This window comes from Lepisosteus platostomus, chromosome 1 (assembly GCF_059453375.1).
Source record: "Lepisosteus platostomus isolate fLepPlt1 chromosome 1, fLepPlt1.hap1, whole genome shotgun sequence".
In the NCBI taxonomy this organism is placed as follows: domain Eukaryota; kingdom Metazoa; phylum Chordata; class Actinopteri; order Semionotiformes; family Lepisosteidae; genus Lepisosteus; species Lepisosteus platostomus.
This window is the reverse complement of record NC_142611.1, coordinates 80,415,825-80,428,908: the sequence shown is the minus strand read 5'-3', so window position 1 is coordinate 80,428,908 and position 13,084 is coordinate 80,415,825. Positions and strand designations below refer to the sequence as shown.

The 13,084-nt window shown below is 43.4% G+C and overlaps 1 protein-coding gene across 5 annotated transcripts in view; it reads left to right on the top strand.

Annotated features, from left to right (window-relative positions):
- LOC148679015 (transcription factor COE3) overlaps nt 1-13,084 on the top strand; it is a 165,711-nt gene that overhangs the window by 141,628 nt on the left and 10,999 nt on the right. For all 5 annotated transcript variants that reach the window (XM_088638499.1, XM_088638525.1, XM_088638492.1 and 2 more), the window contains 3 exons: nt 5,745-5,810; nt 6,426-6,603; nt 12,011-12,196. In XM_088638499.1, coding sequence (XP_088494625.1) covers nt 5,745-5,810; nt 6,426-6,603; nt 12,011-12,196 — 430 coding nt within the window. The remainder of the gene's footprint in view (nt 1-5,744; nt 5,811-6,425; nt 6,604-12,010; nt 12,197-13,084) is intronic.

Below are 13,084 nucleotides of genomic sequence, written 5' to 3'. Positions count from 1 at the left end.
TCACACTCTAGAGGTTACATGGACAGGAACTGACAGGAGCAATATTTCAGGCACTTTAACTGCAGAATGTTAAATGTTGAATAGGATTGAGGTTTATAGTTCATATGTTTTGAATTCAGAGGCATGTCATCAAGACCAGGGTGGCACAGTGGTGTCGTGGATACCATTGCTGCCACACAGCGCTGGGGCCCTGGGTTCAGTTCTGGTGCTGTCTGTGTGGAGTTTGTATGTTCTCCCTGTGTTGACGGGTGCTTTGGTTTCCTCTCATAGTCCACAAACATACTGGTAGGTTAACTGGCTTCTGGGAAGTGAGTGTGTCTGTGTGCCCTGTAGTGGGCTGGCGTCCTGCCCAGGGTGTACAGTACCTTGCCTTGCACCTGTTGCTTGCTGGGATAGGCTCTAGCTCCCCCACGACGCTGAATTGGATGAAAGGTTAGAAGATGGATGTATGGATGCAAGACCATCCCCATTCAGAAAAGTTCTTGGAATCAGTGCAGCTCAGTGCACTAAGCTCGTTACGGAAGTGCCGCCACCGCCTTTCAGACATCCACCGAAATCCCAGGATCTGGTCTAGGGTGTAGTGCTGTGTGATTCTGAGCCCCTGATTGACCACGATCAAGTCCCAGCAGGGGCAGAGCAGAGCTGCACCCCTCACAAATCATCCAGGCTAGGATCTTTCATGTTTCTTTAACATAATAAAATTGCAGAATCACTGTAATGTTTGATGAAGGACTCCTTTAGATGTTATGACATTTGCTGCCATTTCAACATAAAGCAGACTATTAAGCAAATTGAACAGTGCACACATTGCTCAGCTTCTTGTAGCTCAGCCACCTTAATTAACAGTCAGCTCCAGCACAAGCAATGCCGCTCACTTGCTCAGATATAAGTAATCAGACCTGCTCTTATAAATAGATTAAACTGCAATACTTGAACTTATTGTTAAAATAACGTACTTGTAATACTTGACCTTACTATTAAATGAGGAAATGAATGGGCAAACACTGACTTTCAGCTGTGAGTGAGGGTGGTGTTGTTGTTACATACTGGTTTCGATGTGGTTGAGCCTTGTGTTTATCTATTTCTTCTTCTCAGTTAAGCCACTGTTCCCTGTGAAATTGTTCAGTGGTGCCTGCCAGTTCCTGGCTTAAAAAGGTGTTATTTTTTTTTTGTTTCCGAAATAATCAATTTAATAAAACTACCAGAGCTGGCAAACAAGCAAACAAATAGGCTCAGCTTAATCCCTGCTTAGCCCTGCTGTTCTAATATAGTCTACTGTAAGACAGAGCGTTGCAGGTTAATTCCACTGTCTTCCCCCCTGCAGAGGGCTCTGATAAGAGATTATAATGATAACTGGGAGTCACTATATTACAGTATTGATTGCATTTGCTTTCAGTGATGTTAAAGCATAACGCTCTGATTGCTCGCACTTAACCTGACAGGAATCCAATAGTCTGTCCCTTGGTGTGCTGGGCCCGAGGATGGAACATCAGCCCTGGTCCCTCTTCCGAAGGAGCTGCATCCCTGCAAACAGCCACCCAGACACCAGGCTTAGGAATGTTTAATCATCCAGGTTTCTGGATTGATCTTTCCAGAGCTGCTGTTTTATAGGATGCTTTTAATTGCTCACATGCATGCTTTTAAAAAAACATCTCTAAGTAGCAATCTGACCATCTCTTTATTATCAGTACTCTTTGTAAAAATTGTGGTTTAGGAGGAGATCAGATTTATCATCCAGAGGTAGCAAACAGCCCAGGCTGGGTCATCTCCAGTGCCACCTTGATGTGGGTTATGAAGAGGAATTGTGTATGATATGATTATTGTAGAAACTGAAACGCATTAAACTGTGTCAGATGCTATTGGTTGCATTGCTCGTGTAATGCCTCCTCTCGTGTGGGCTAAAAAGCAAGGGCACGTAGTGGGGCGACGGGGAAGAGGGGCGCGCTGCTGTTCAAGCCGAGAGAGGAGGGCCCAGCCACACTCCTTTGTTCCTTGGGTTCAGCTGAGGCTTCTCACAGCTGAAGAACGCAGGCTGATTTGGCAATGAAAGCAGGCATCATTACTTTAAAGACACTCAGCATCATTGAGCCTGCCGCGTCTGTCATTGTCTAATGAAAATAGAATAAGAGGCGGCCGTTGCCGTAATATAAACACGCCATCAGCAGCGCGGGCGCAGGGGCTGCCAGAGGGCCTGAGGCAGGGTGTCGCGGCAGCGAGACATTAAGTAACTTCTGTTTTCTAATGGAGATTAATGAAGTCTGCGCTAGCCAGGGGGAGAGGGCTGAGCTGCCTACGCAGGCGCTGGCGTGGAGGGAGGGCACAGGCAGCGCCCGTCCCTGACAGACCGCCGGCTCAGTGCGGAGGGCAGGCCCCTGCCCGGCGCGGCACAGCGGCCCGCTGCTGGAGACGGAGAGAGACATGGAGCAGCGAGAGTTTAGCACAGTGCGCAGGAAGGCAGCACCAAGACACTGAGGCGCAGCGCTTCACACACCAAGAGGAGCGGACACAAGGGCGGAGACGTAGGGTTTAGGTTATAATCTTAACCGTAGATCAAACAGGGATTCATGTAGAGCATATAAGTAAAGATGTACAGTAAATCGCTGTAACAGGTTATGATGACTTTTCACATACACAATGATCTTGCTAAAGTGATAAATTATTGTAAGAATTCTAGTTGTGAAAAATATGGCTGACTAAGTTTTACTTTTCTATATTTTTACCGTTGAGAACAAATACTTGCTTTAATAACGAGCTGGAGAGTACCCTTTTATACGGCGGGGCACTTGCGAGAGCACTCTGAATGACATCCCCTGCTCAGGGGTACAAGGGAAGAGCCCCCTCCAGGATCGGAACCCTCCTCTTTCCCGTCCAGAGCCCTGATCACCATCCCGTGCTTAAGCCACAGTGGATAGATATGGAAGAAATAAAACTGAATTCAACAAAGCATTTATACATCACATACTGAAGTCACAGGCTAATGTTTGCCATATATTGTTGGGCAGAAGGATTATGGCAAAAACTACTCGTTTCCCTCCACACTTTGTCTGTGCTTATGTGAGGCATTGGACTCTTAAGATTCACACTAACAGTGACTGATCCTGAAAAGGAAAAAGATTCAAAATCCAAAGAGCTGTGAAAAATATGGACTTTTATCATTTTTACCTTATGATACATACCTTATAATTTATGTCTTTGGAATATTGTTTTCCAAGTTCGGTCCTGACTGGGTATAGGTTTACAGTATTCTGGGCATGTTCATGGACAATAACTTTGGTCCATCTGTGTGGTTTTGTGTTTAGAGCAGTGGTGTGGCATGATTCCTGTCAAAACTAGACTTCACCAATATCTCTACTGTGCTCTGGCACGGCACAGCAAGATCCTTTGTAACCTTTTCTCGGTGCATACAGGAAAAAAATTAAGACTCTTAAAATCACTTATCATATTATTAGACTTCTCACCTGCTGTAAGTGAAAGTTAAGAGAGAACACTTCGGTAAAAGATGTGTCTTTAAAACTGACAGTTTTAAAGGGGCATTTCCAGTTGTTTAGAAGATCCCTTTATGGGCTCTGGTCTCTTGGTTCAACAGCCACTAATTAAACACAATGTGGCCCATTAATATGCTTGTGCATTTTGACTGACTTTTTATTTATGGATGGTATTTTGATTTGGATGCGTTCTAAATTTGAAAGGGACCATTCAGCTTTTGACATCTAATGAATGAACACCACAAACGAATGCATGACTCCGAAACAAAACAAAAAAAGAAAGGTAAATACCAATCTAGGAAGAGGGAGAGAATGCAAGAAAGGGACGCTATTTGTCAGGCTTGAGGAGGTAATTCTTAGCACCCGGTCAATTCAGCAAATGGGAAAATTAGAAGTAATCAGAGGGTCCTTGTACTGCGATGGGAGTCATGCTCAGGGAAGCCTGTAATTTTTACAATGCGATAATGATAGGGTAGCTCTCCCCCAGCTGCTCGCTGCCTCTTCTGAAGCAGCAAGACCGCCCCCCCTCTGTTCCTCCCTGTCTCTCTCTCTTTACGCCTCCATGTCTCCACAGTCACAGGCAGCACAGGCACACTGTAATACACCAGAGAATTCCAGCAGGGGCTCCCATAACATCAGTTCTTCTCACTATACCGCAAAGAAAAAAACAACACATTTAAAAACAAACAATTTAACGCGAACTCACCTTCTAAATCCTTCAAAGGTGGAGAATTGTGCAGCCCTGATTGCTTAGTAAAGGGTGTTTTTTTTATCTCCCTTTCCTCAAGGTTGGGTGATGCCTACATGTTAAGGTGGCTCCAGAGCTTTGTTTGTTGTCTAGTTAAAAAGGACCAGTTAACTGCTCAGCTGAGAGGAATAAATTCGGTTAAAAAATGCAATAAACAGAGCAATACGTCTAGGATGGACAATCCCATAATGAGCTGATTCTATATCATAATGAGATGATATGGATGGACAGAAATCACTGGCACAGGCCATGTGTGTCCCTCATATGAAATTGCCCCCCGAATTAGTCAAGAATCTGACTCTGCTTGTCATTAATTACTCTCCAGTTATTTTGAATTAAGGGAAAAGCTTTCAATAAATTAGGATTTCAGTTATTGAATCCCCAGTCTCTTTTTGGTTTGGAAGGTTACTTTGCATTCTGAACAGTAAAACTATTTTTCATGTTAATGGTGAAAAAATTCAAGCCACAAACATTGAAGCTTTGAAGCATTGAAGCACAAGCTCATGGTATAGGGCGCTCGTGTTGCGTCTTTAAATTAAGTTGGTGTATGTTCAGCTTCCCACAATGTCTTTCTCTGAGGAAAAATGAATATCCATTAAAATTCTGTGATTCTGTCAGAGTTGTCGTAGTTAGGACAACGAAGTAATCTTTTTCTTGTCCATCTCTCTTAAGTACTGTTTGAACAAAGACACACAGTCAAATCATATTATAAAGTGCAAAGCTCTTGAAGTCTGACTGCAAAGCAGTTCTGCACTTCAAGTAATGCAACTGGAATGGCATGGTTTTCAAAACTGTGTGGAACATTTCTTCCTGTCTGTTGCAATTGTAGTCTTCCCGCTGTCCCTTACTTGGTTATGTGATGATGCACAAAATGAACAAGGACAATGGACCCAAAGATATAAAGGATTTATCTAGAAATAGCATTTGGTACAGTAACTGATCCAAGAATTATTGTTAGTGTTCAGTATGGAACATGATGAACTAGCAGAAAGTCAATATTACACAAGCAGTAGTAAGTATAACCTCTCTATGCATTAACACAATGAGGCTGACTCACAGACCTGATCAGCCTCTGGACAGATTGCTGTGGGATGTGGATTAGTTCCTTTTTCTTTGTTACTCCCTTTTCCCTCTGGTGCAGTGTATAACAGAGGGACAGGAAACAAGGCAAAGGCTTGCCAGCTTCCCAGCAAACAGAACTCAATGACGAGCCAGGAAGTCTTTGCTTTCTGTTTTGTATTTAAGCCACCCCACCACCTGTCTTCCTTCAGGTGGAACCATGGCAAATCATTCCTCATTGCTCTCTGGCAAATGTGTTTCAGACAAGAACCACTATCTGGGCTGTCTTCTGGGCTCTTACAGTAAATATTTAAAAAGAAATAAAGACGTTTATTGGGGGGGGTAACCCTGAGCACTGGTTTAATTCTGTTTAAAATTCTCACACAATCCAGTGTTTTTCTCAAGGACTTCTGCGTGTACATTCGACTGACTCGTGCACATGTGTTTTCCAGGAGGTGCTACTGAAGAGGGCGGCAGACCTGGTTGAAGCACTCTATGGAATGCCTCACAATAATCAGGCAAGTGAATAACAATAGCTTTTCAATGGCTTTTGATCAGATAAGGTCAAAAGCTTTTGATCAGAAATGCATGTCATTAGGAATGTGTTCTGTTTCTCTGCGAATTCCCTTTTGAGTGGAAACAAACATTTGGATAGTGAAATGCTGTAATTGCAATGTACAACATTTTTTAAAGGTCAGATATGCTTCAAGACAGTATGTATTCAACTGTGGGCACAGCACTACCTACTTGAAATTTGCTTTCACTCTAACAAGTGAGATAAAGATAATATACCGCAGTTTAGGTGCAACAAAGAATTTGGTTTTATTTGGTTTGATTTAAAGAGTTGTGGGTTTATTTGTTTTCTGAAAATCCTCTTGGCTGAAAGCAAGCAGCCTGTTAATGGAGGAGGGATCCCTGAGGGAAGGCCAGCTATGAAGTCAAGGTAGCAGGCCTGGAAGGGGACTTCCAAACTAGGGAGGGGAGAGAGGTGGGTGACCGCACAGCTGCTTGTGCGGAAACACCCACTCCTGCCATTGTTTCATCTCTACAAGATCGAGCCCTGTCAGTGGGGTGTGCTGTGAGCTGCCTGCTTGTGCTGCTGTGTCCCAACGCCTTGCTGTCTGCCCCTGCAGGAGATCATTCTGAAGAGAGCCGCAGACCTGACAGAGGCCCTGTACAGTGTCCCCCGCAACCACAACCAGCTGCCCTCGCTCACGGGCTCAGCCGCCCACTCAGGAATGATGGGAGTCAACTCCTTCAGCAGCCAGCTTGCCGTCAACATCTCTGAGACGTCCCAGAGCACAGAGCAGGGTGAGGGGTCAAAGGGCACACTGCCCTCCCTGCCAGTTTACCTGGCTTCGCCTCCTTTCTTTTAAGGGGGTTTGGGATGGGTTGCAGTTAACTAAAGCACATGAACGTCCCTATAGGTATTAAATTGGTATTTGGACTAAATGTTACAGGCTAATATTCTCTATGCTGTATATACTAGGGCTGAAGAGATTAAAACTAAATGTAGATCATTGACAAAAATAATTACAAATCTTAAAATATTAAATCTGAAACATGTGTCCAAAGAACAGGAGTGTGCCACATGTTGTACATGCGGTTCTGATACAGTAATTCTGACTCAATTGAAAATAAATCCTCTGACCATTTTTTCGTGCTGTCAGCCTAGGACTGACACTCCTTTTGTGGTTTGAAGCCACAACTGTTTTTAATACAGAAATAAATACTGCAAGGACCATCGTTATTGATTGGAAATGTGAAATATCTGTGGGACTTTACACCTCTTTCACAGAGCTAACCAGCACTTTAGTTTAAAAAATAAAATTCAACATGGCACAATGGGCCTATTTTATTGTACAAACTACACATGGTCACCTTCTAAAATTCCCAAATGTCTCATAGTAGAATAAACTGTAGTTAATGAACAGAAGTGTATTATCTACCATGTTTTCTTTAGGTAGCTATAAATATGAATCCCAAAATGTAAAAGTGTAAGTAAAGGTATCCTTGTTGGTTGGTAGAGCTCCTGGTTTTCTGTGACCCAGCCAGAAAGCTATGGGCCAGCACCTAATACAGAGGCGGTTTCTTCCTGATGTTGCTGAACATCCTCTTGTGTCTCCTTCAGCCTGTGTGTGTGTCCAAGTGTGTGTATGAGGGCCGGTTTCTCTGTGCTGCTGTCTGCTGTGTGTTTGTGCAGCAGCTGAAACCTCACTCCGAGAAATAGGCCAATTTGCTGCTGGCTCCCTAACATAGGTAGACAATTCAGGCTTAAATAAAGAAACGTGTCTAGCTGGGGGTCTGCTCTCATAGCTTGGCCACTTAAACCCGTCTTCCTTAATATGTCCAAGCCCTGCAGTAGTGTCGGATGAAGCACCCAAGCACGCAGGATGTAGGAGGCTCCTGCAAAGCCAAGCCCTGGGTAAAGAGAGGGGGAGATGAAAATCTACCCATTCTATATTTTTGCTTTAACTTTCCACTCAGACTGCTGGCAGCCCTGATTGGAACCGCTTGTTATCAAACCTGGTCCAATTACAGAGGAGCAGCGAGCGGGCTGGGATGAGAGGGGATGCAATCACATGGGTGTGCCCCAGCAACCTTGATAAGCAATCAGAGAGGCTGTGCGGACTCAGATCCAGCCGCCTCTGAGCCACTAAACCAAGGTGGGCTGCAGCTGCCGACAGCGCAGTCAGAGTCTGGTCAGGGTCTCCCTGCCTGTGTGTAATCGGCCTCCCCCTGCCTGACCTTCCCTGCCCTCTGCCTTCAGGCCTTTCGAACTTAGAGCCGTTCCTGAGTGTGGGGCTTCTCCTTGGCATGACAAAGAGCCCGGCGTCTGGCCATAGTAGACATTTTGACCCTGAATTTCATTCATGAGAAAGGCTCGTTTCAAGGGCTTTTCTCCTTGGCTTGCTTTTCTCTTTTTGCATTCAAGAACAAAGACCAAGGCGAATTGTCATGTATGTCTCCAGATACTGCTCAAACCATTAATGGCTACCACTGTCCATTTAATTCTTTGTTTTACCTGTGTACAGTTTGGCATATATGACTTTACATACAGTACTGTTCACTGTATACATGCACACAGTTAGGAAGTTGTTAGCTTACAGAAGAAAACTCTTACTGCTGACTGTCTCATACCATCCATCACACAGTTTCTAGTACAGTTCCTATATGTATATGTAATATGGTAACAGGTAACAACAATACTTTTGGGATTTGCATTATTGTACCTCCATGGCATCTGGAAATTAGTATTGGTGAAAACTTCCATTTTATTTAATGACAGAAGCCAAAGCATGCAAATGTGGTGCTACTAAATGAAAACAGAAGATAAAAAAGGAATCTGCACATTTCCAAGACATTTTCACACTCATTTTGCAGTTGCAATTACTGAGTTCAAAACTGAAAGATAAAAACGCCCTTGTGAACATGTGAACGATATTTTCTGTTACAGTCATAAAATTAACCTTTTTAGTTTAGCCTGATTGACAACGTACAGTAATTTAGAATGCAAAATAAGGTGAAATATAAGGTGAAAGTGTCGCAAAAAATGTTGCGACACTTTCATAACAATTCAAAAGTAAAGTATAAATCGGCATCTGGTTAAAAACCTACAGAAAGTATTATTTAATTTTGGCTTGATCTGTTAAAAAAATACAACAGGCTTAATAGTTTTTTGACATGATAATAAAATTAAACAGTTTAATCAATTTAATTTAATCTTGACTCAATATGGAGCCTTTCAGCGTAAATAGAAAGAGAGGACCAAGGTGGTGATTTCATGAGCAGTCGCTTCAGGTTTGGAAGAGAGGTTCTGGGAATTTCAGGATGAAAGGGATAAATGGAATGCAAGGCAGGAATTAGAAACACAGTATCAGAAACAGAGTCAGCATGTCCAGACTCATTAGGCTCACTTCCACGCAGTCTTTCACATAGTATTGAAAATCTTACCTATCCAATCAATACTTTGTGAGGGAGGCGTTTAAAACCGTATTGATTATCACATATTTATAATGTAAAGTGACATGGAAAGTAAAGTCCAAGGTGGATGGATAACGTTAAAAATTGTGTTTTAACCTAATATATTATAAAACGGGTCCAGACGTGATCTATGAGATAGTATCATGTATAGCATGGTAATCACGTAATTATATTGTAACGCAACGGGGGCTCAGGCGGGCGCCCTTGCCGCATTAGGTCGGCCCCCCACCGTCGGGGGCTCAAACCCGGGACCCCTGCATCACTCAGCAGGGACCCAGCCCGGTGAGCTGAAGAGAGATCTCTCTACAGCCCAGTAGCTGTGGTCCTGCTATCACAGGGAAGGGCGGTGACGTCACCTGCTCTGGTACGCCGGCTCTTACACAGTACCTGTCGGCCGTAAGCGTTACAATATAATATGCATCATATATAGTATGTGGCACAGTTTCTTTTAAGCAAATACATGAAAGTCTAACTTATTGTTTATTGTATGATTGATGAATGTATTTATTTTTTATGTATTTGCAATGCCTGTTAGTGAAGTGCTTCAGCACTCACTGGAGATTGTCTCTTGTTGAGACAGATTGTTCTCTCGCAAGGCTCGATGTCACAGTTTCATTCCAATTAAAGGTTACACATTGTTTCACGTACTGTGGAGGAGCAAATGGCTCGTACAGCTGATGCTTGCATGGCTTCTCTGTATTGTCTTTCTGCTGGAATCACACAACAGAGATAACACAGTGCTCGCTCGTGTCAGGGCTCTGATCATGCATGTAGGTTTTGGCACAGCTGTCAGGGACAGAACTTTAAACTGCCATTCATCAGCTGAGAGCTCCGTAAAAAAACAGCTGTCAACAGAGAGGCAGTTGCTAAAATATTCAAACAAATACTTTAAAAAGATGTAGAAGTGCCAGTCAAGACACCAGCCTACTGTCGCTCTATATAAACATCAGACATGAAGGGGCTGCTGCTAATACTGTAAGTTCAGAAGCAAGAAAATTCAGTGGTATCAATAAATCACATGTACATACTGTACACCGCACATGCAGAGTGTGAGGCGTGCTTGTTTGTAGTTGCTTCTTTCAGCCTTGCCTTTGAATAGACCACAGATGAAACTGGTTGTTGTTTACCTTCCTGCTGGGCATCACAGCATCCTACAAAACAGCAGTTTGGCTGACATGCATATGCTAAACTTAAGCATAGAAGAAATTGATCAGAGGATCTCACCTGACAGTTTCTCAAACAAACGTCATGCTATCAGCTTCAGCAATATGGCTGGTTTGCTTGTTCCACACTCCCACAACCCTTTGGGTAAAGAAGTGCCTCCTGTTCTCAGTTTTATATTACTTTATTATTGCACACAACACTTAATGTATACTGAATCCAGAAATGTGTTGGATGTCTCTGGATCATCCCGAGTTTCACAGAAACACAGTGCCCTTGTGCAGCATCAGTAATGGAAGTTCCACTCCAGCTCTTAATCTGGGTCTGCTTGCACAGTCACGTAGCTGTGTGATGGAGGACCGGGCGCAAGTCCAGCCTGCAGTCTCCACTTGCCTGGTTTCAGATTTACTGATGGCGTTTAACCAGTCTCTTTTACCCAAAGTAACATTGTTAAATAGTTTTTTTAAGAGCCTTATTCTTGTTTATGTGTGATATGTATTCTCTTACATAGCATAACTAAGACTGAATGATAAGACAATTATAATCTTATCCTATACTGCAAGTCTTCACTATTGCCTCATGCTCGATTTCTGCTTGTTTTTCTATATTATTAGATAAGAAAGTGCATTTCTTCAAGAAAAATTGCATTCTCTTTATTTTAAATCTTTTAATGTTACTAATTAGAACAGGTATATACAGTCAGATCACTTGTGCGTCTCATGCCTGTGAGCTTCTCTGTTATCTGATCTTCAGAATGAGACGTACTGTACTGTTACTTTCCAAGTCCTCTCGTCCTACTGAAATATGACTGCTTACTCTGTTCTGTTCCCTGTGCTGGAGCACTCTGGGAACAGGGAGCAGCCTGCAGTGACCTTACCACAGTTTGCACTTTTCCCCTCCTTACGTACAAACTTTCAAGTGTTCTGCTCTTCTAGTGTTGCAGTACTGCAGGCATGTATATCCTCACATGCTCTGCCAGATTACACAGAGTCCAAACAGGGGAAACGCAAGTGGTCAAACGCTGCAAAACAGAACTCTCATTGAGTGTACTTCCTAGTTAAAAATCCTCTTCCCAGCTGGAAAGTTATTGATGGACCTGTGCCCTGGGCTCAGCAAAAGTGCAGTAAATATGAAACACATGTATGAAAGGGAAAGCAAAGAACAACAAAAAGTACTTTCAGAAACTGGAGACCCGGTTCACAAAGGTCTAAGTAAGGGATGGGCAGTTCTAGTCCTTAAGGGACCACAGGGTCCTGTGGTTTTTATGCAGTCTCTGATCTCAATTTCCGAACTGAACTAATTTTCTGGTTAAGAAGTCAGATCATTTGGGGGTTTTAGCAGTTGCTGATGAAAAAGTACCTGTAAAACCTCCAGGAAACTGGCCCTTTATGGACTGCAGCTGTTCAGTCCTGCTCTGAGTCATGCCATAACTGAGGAATCTTTTGTTGCTCTTTAATTTTCAAACTCTCGCGTGTTTCGTCAACACGTCCTGTGCCCCGTCGGAAACGCGCGCTCTCTTTTGCCTCGGTGTGCCGCCGCTCTCACAAGGCCCGTGTGTCTGTCCGGTACGCAGGTTATTCCCGAAACTCCAACAGCGTGTCTCCCCGTGGGTACGTGCCCAGCTCCACACCCCAGCAGTCCAACTACAACACCATCACCTCCACCATGAACGGCTATGGCACTGCGGGCATGACCAACCTCGGGGTGCCCGGCTCGCCCAGCTTCCTCAACGGGTCCACTACCAACTCTCCTTACGCAAGTAAGTGCCCCCGCCGTGCCCGCGGGGGCTGGCACAGCGTACAGGCCACCAGACCTGGGCCAAGCAGAGCCCGCTCCGATACGTCACATCGACGGATCGGCTGTTAAAGACACTGAAGTATCTCGTTGGTTTTCACAAAATCGGGATTGTCTGAAAATATTTTAAAGCAGTGAAACACTTCAAGTCAGATTTTTTAGATGTGTTTTACTAAACAGGACAACATTAGTCCATCACAGGACGCACACACACACACACACACCCTGGACAGGTCACCAGTCCATCACAGGACACACACACAAACCCTGGACAGGATGCCAGTCCATTACAGGACACACACACACTCTGGACAGGATGCCAGTCCATCACAGGACACACACACACCCTGGACAGGTCATCAGTCCATCACAGGACACACACACACCCTGGACACAACACCAGCCAATAGCAGCGTGCACACATAAAAGCACATGGGGAGAATTTAGAGACAGCGATTAATCCACTCAGCATGATCCCACCAGGAGAAAATGCACACAGGAGCAGAACATGTGAGCTCTATGTTCAAAATGGTTTTACATAGTACATGTTATTTATAAATGCTAGCATAGGAGTAAAACAATCAAAAGATATTTTGGCAATTTAAGAATAGGTACTGTAAAGATAAAGCTCAATTATTGCTATTATAATACATTATAAACATCCATTATTGTAACTTAATAAATCATTAAACGTTTGTTACTTTCTAAAACAATAAGGGTAATTCCACCTACTTTTGATTCAGGATTATACACTTTTTTATATATGAAATATGTGAAAATATTTGAGTGCATATTCAGATTATTTTTGTAATACTTATAATACACTTATGATAATAATACCACCCTGTAATAG